At 31.0% G+C, this 3,449-nt stretch overlaps 1 protein-coding gene across 1 annotated transcript; it reads right to left on the bottom strand.

Annotated features, from left to right (window-relative positions):
* On the bottom strand, positions 1-3,449 carry LOC125663343 (uncharacterized). Its single transcript, XM_056146431.1, has 3 exons — positions 3,211-3,449; positions 3,018-3,089; positions 1-2,651 (listed from the first exon to the last, which is right to left on the bottom strand). The coding sequence occupies exons 1-3, from the start codon at positions 3,260-3,262 to the stop codon at positions 2,359-2,361; spliced, it is 417 nt and encodes a 138-aa protein (XP_056002406.1). The 5' UTR covers positions 3,263-3,449; the 3' UTR covers positions 1-2,358.

The raw sequence follows: 3,449 nt of genomic DNA, 5'->3' as shown, positions 1-3,449 counted from the left end.
TTTACGAAGTTTTCAAAATAAATGGATATTTATCCAAGTTTATTAGATATATTACATTTCAATTATACTTTAGGTAAAATGTGTCATTTCAAAGTTAGAATTTATGATTGTACAAAATGAAGATGCTTTAAATTACAAAATTCAGGTTTCACTGGTTTGTTTATTTACATAAAATGATTCGGGTCTTTGTTTACACAACACAAAATCAAAGCTTAAATATACTGCTCTTATCTTTGCATTCAAAGAATCCAAATTTTAGTTGCCAACATTAAATGAGTTATATTTTATACTGGAATCGGGTTGTCTGTCTGTCTGTCCGTCCGTAGACGCACTGGACATCGAAGTAGCAATATGGTTTCCGGGCTCGAAAGCATTATCCTTTCCACCTACCGTCACCATATCATATATATGGACTACCCATGGGATGAAGAGTTCCCTATCGATTTTGAGGTCAAAGGTCACGCAATATGGTTCGGTTTGTCATGCCATTTGTTTTTTACACTCAGAATCTGGATGGTTCATCTCTGGGTGATACATCTAATTCTCCCTCAAATCCATTATTTGTTGATGTCTCCATTGTCGTCTGCTCTTGAAATTCAACTGGTCCTTCCACATTTTTATTTGTTTGCCCCTTTCTCATAACTTCAGCTCCCTTCTTCTTTTTCGCCCTCGTTGATTTTTCTTTTGGCATGTTTTTTCTACAAATTAACTTATTTTCCGTAGCTTCTGAACCTTATAAAAAATTAAAATTTTGTCTCGACTGTTATCTAATCGTTCTCCCGAAAATGCCTCGTCAAAAAAGGAAATACTATTCTATTTGCCAACTTATTTCCGGTAAGATTCCGGAATAGTGTTTCCGAAAAAATCCTCAGAAATAAAATATAGCTAAAATAAATGGATTTATAGTTAATTCTCTAAATCTTATTATGGTTAAATTGCCTTTTGTTAGTAAATCCTGCTGCACTATACTAAGGGTTTGTTCTGACCCATAACAGTGGATCCAAAATTATTAGTGATTATTGTCTGTATCATTCTATTAGATACAATACGTTAAAGATGACTTAACCTTGAGGGATCATGAAAAATTCTCATAAAAACACAATATAATAAATATATTAATTTTAATCAAATTATAAACAAAATCACAGCTACACAGCTCGTGTACAAAAACCACTGTAAAATCACAAGAGGAAAAACAAAAGGTAAAAAAATAAAATAAACAAAATTTAATGACAGCTATACAACTTGCTTACAATACGCTGAAAAAAATTATTGGGAAAAAACATAACGGATTAATATACAAAAAAAAAGACTATAATTACAATACCTTCTCTATAATTATTTTTCTATTTCTAATGATTATGATATCCCAGATATTTCTAATGGTCTGTAAAACATTTTGAAGATCACTTGCTGAGTTGCAAGCGAGATACAACACTTGCAGATGTTTGTTGTGTAAACAAGATTAGTGTCTCTTCTTTTTCAATGCAGATTGCTGATAGAAAATCTCATGTTTAATGTTATAAGAACTAGAAACACAATAACTGTATTAAAAATTAACTTGAATATTGAAAAATAAATCTGCTTCAACGAAAACGAAGTCTATGATACTAATATTTGAAGTATGTAAACAAAAACATAGTACTAGCTTTGCTTACATTACAAAGAAATATATGTGTTGTATTTCATTTGTAAGTCAATAATCAATATTACAATTTTTGCTGACCATTAGAAATGTATTAGGAATTGTAAATTTTATTTAGCTAAGATCGTGTCCATACCACTGTTAAAACTAAACATACCTCAATAAAACATTTACACAACACCCATGAAAGTTGGAAGAAATAAGTAATAAATTTAAACAATTCAAAGAACTTAAAATTAAGGAGTGTGTTGATTAAATAGTTAGCAGTTACACCAACTCGAAATTTACAACAAATTCAGACAATAATTCCAAATGTAATTGTATTCCATGTGCTGATTGAACTGACACAACCAGCAAAATAAAAATACCCCAACAAATCACATTGTGTTTCATCTGTAGATAACCAGCAAGAAAAAAAGAAAGAGAAAAAATACCTGAAATTCTCATTATCATTGTTACATGTGATATTAAATAAAACAGTTTCACAAACATGACAATAAGAATTTCAAAAAAAAAAAAATCTGTAACAATTTTAAAATGTATATGTAAATGTGATTGCTTCCTGTAAAACGTTTAAACATGATGGTACAAATACATACTATCCGGAATGTCATTGTGTTTTAATGTCACATTTCGTGGTTGTATTATAAAAAAACCCCTGAAGAACTGCCTCAACAACAACAAAAAATATCAAAACTTAAACAGCGTGCTCTTCATAATTCAATTTCTTTTTGGCGGTTTGTGTTCTTGCTAACTGGTAGCCACAAGGAGAATGAATGTTTCACAGTTGCGGGGGTGCTTACTACACTTGGCTGGGGTGAAGGGGGTGTTGGTGTTGGTGGTATGGTAGAACTGGTGGGCCCAGGGGTGTCAACACTCATATTTTGCAGTTGTGTGTAGTCAAAGCCATTCCTGGCGGCATGACGGATTTTAATCTTGAGGTTGATAACTATGGCCACTGACACGTTCAAAAATATTGTCACAATGATGGCCCATGACAGTAAACCTAAAGAAATACATAAATTAATAATTTTTCACAAGTAATTACACAAGTGTATGATGTAAAATTTGTTGTACAATTACTTTTGTTTTTATAAAAATCAACCATATCAAATTATCCAGTTATCACTTATGTCCTTGCATCAAGCTAAACTTTATCATCTTAATCATGTTCAAGACAAACTTTTGTGTTATTTTTTTTCACAATTTGGTTTTTCTTGAACAAGTATCTAACTTGTTTTTTTCTTATTTCTATATCTCATTATAAGCACAGCCATTATTATTTTCATAGCAATTTTATATTAGATGAAACATTAAATTTAAAATGGAAGTAATTAAAATTAATGTCTATGTATGATCAAGTCAGATTTACCATTAATAAGGTCGGGGCTCTTGTCTTCTTTCTTAGAACTCAGGTTTATAGCTGACATGGTAACATCATTATCTACAAAAAACATTTTAAAATTAAATATAACAGTGTTTATGAGGGAGAAAAAGAAACTGATTAATGGGTAGAAGATTATATATAAAATATACATCTACATTTGGATTATGCATATACTAACCAACTAAAGTGGACATCCTTGGCTTCTGGATTTCTATAGGTGGCTGGGTCATAATCAACTGTGTAGCAGTACCCTCTGTGACAGTACCCTGTGTGGTAGTATTCTGTAAGGTAGTATCTTCTGTGTTACTACCCTGTGTGGTAGTATCCTGTATGATAGTACTTTCAGTGTTAGTACCCTGTGTAGCTGAAATATTAAAAAATCTTTAAAACAATATTATTTGAATTATGCAATCTTGT

The sequence above is a fragment of the Ostrea edulis genome, chromosome 8, assembly GCF_947568905.1.
Source record: "Ostrea edulis chromosome 8, xbOstEdul1.1, whole genome shotgun sequence".
NCBI lineage: Eukaryota > Metazoa > Mollusca > Bivalvia > Ostreida > Ostreidae > Ostrea > Ostrea edulis.
Note: the sequence above shows the minus strand (reverse complement) of the source record. Positions and strands in the feature narration are given on the sequence as shown.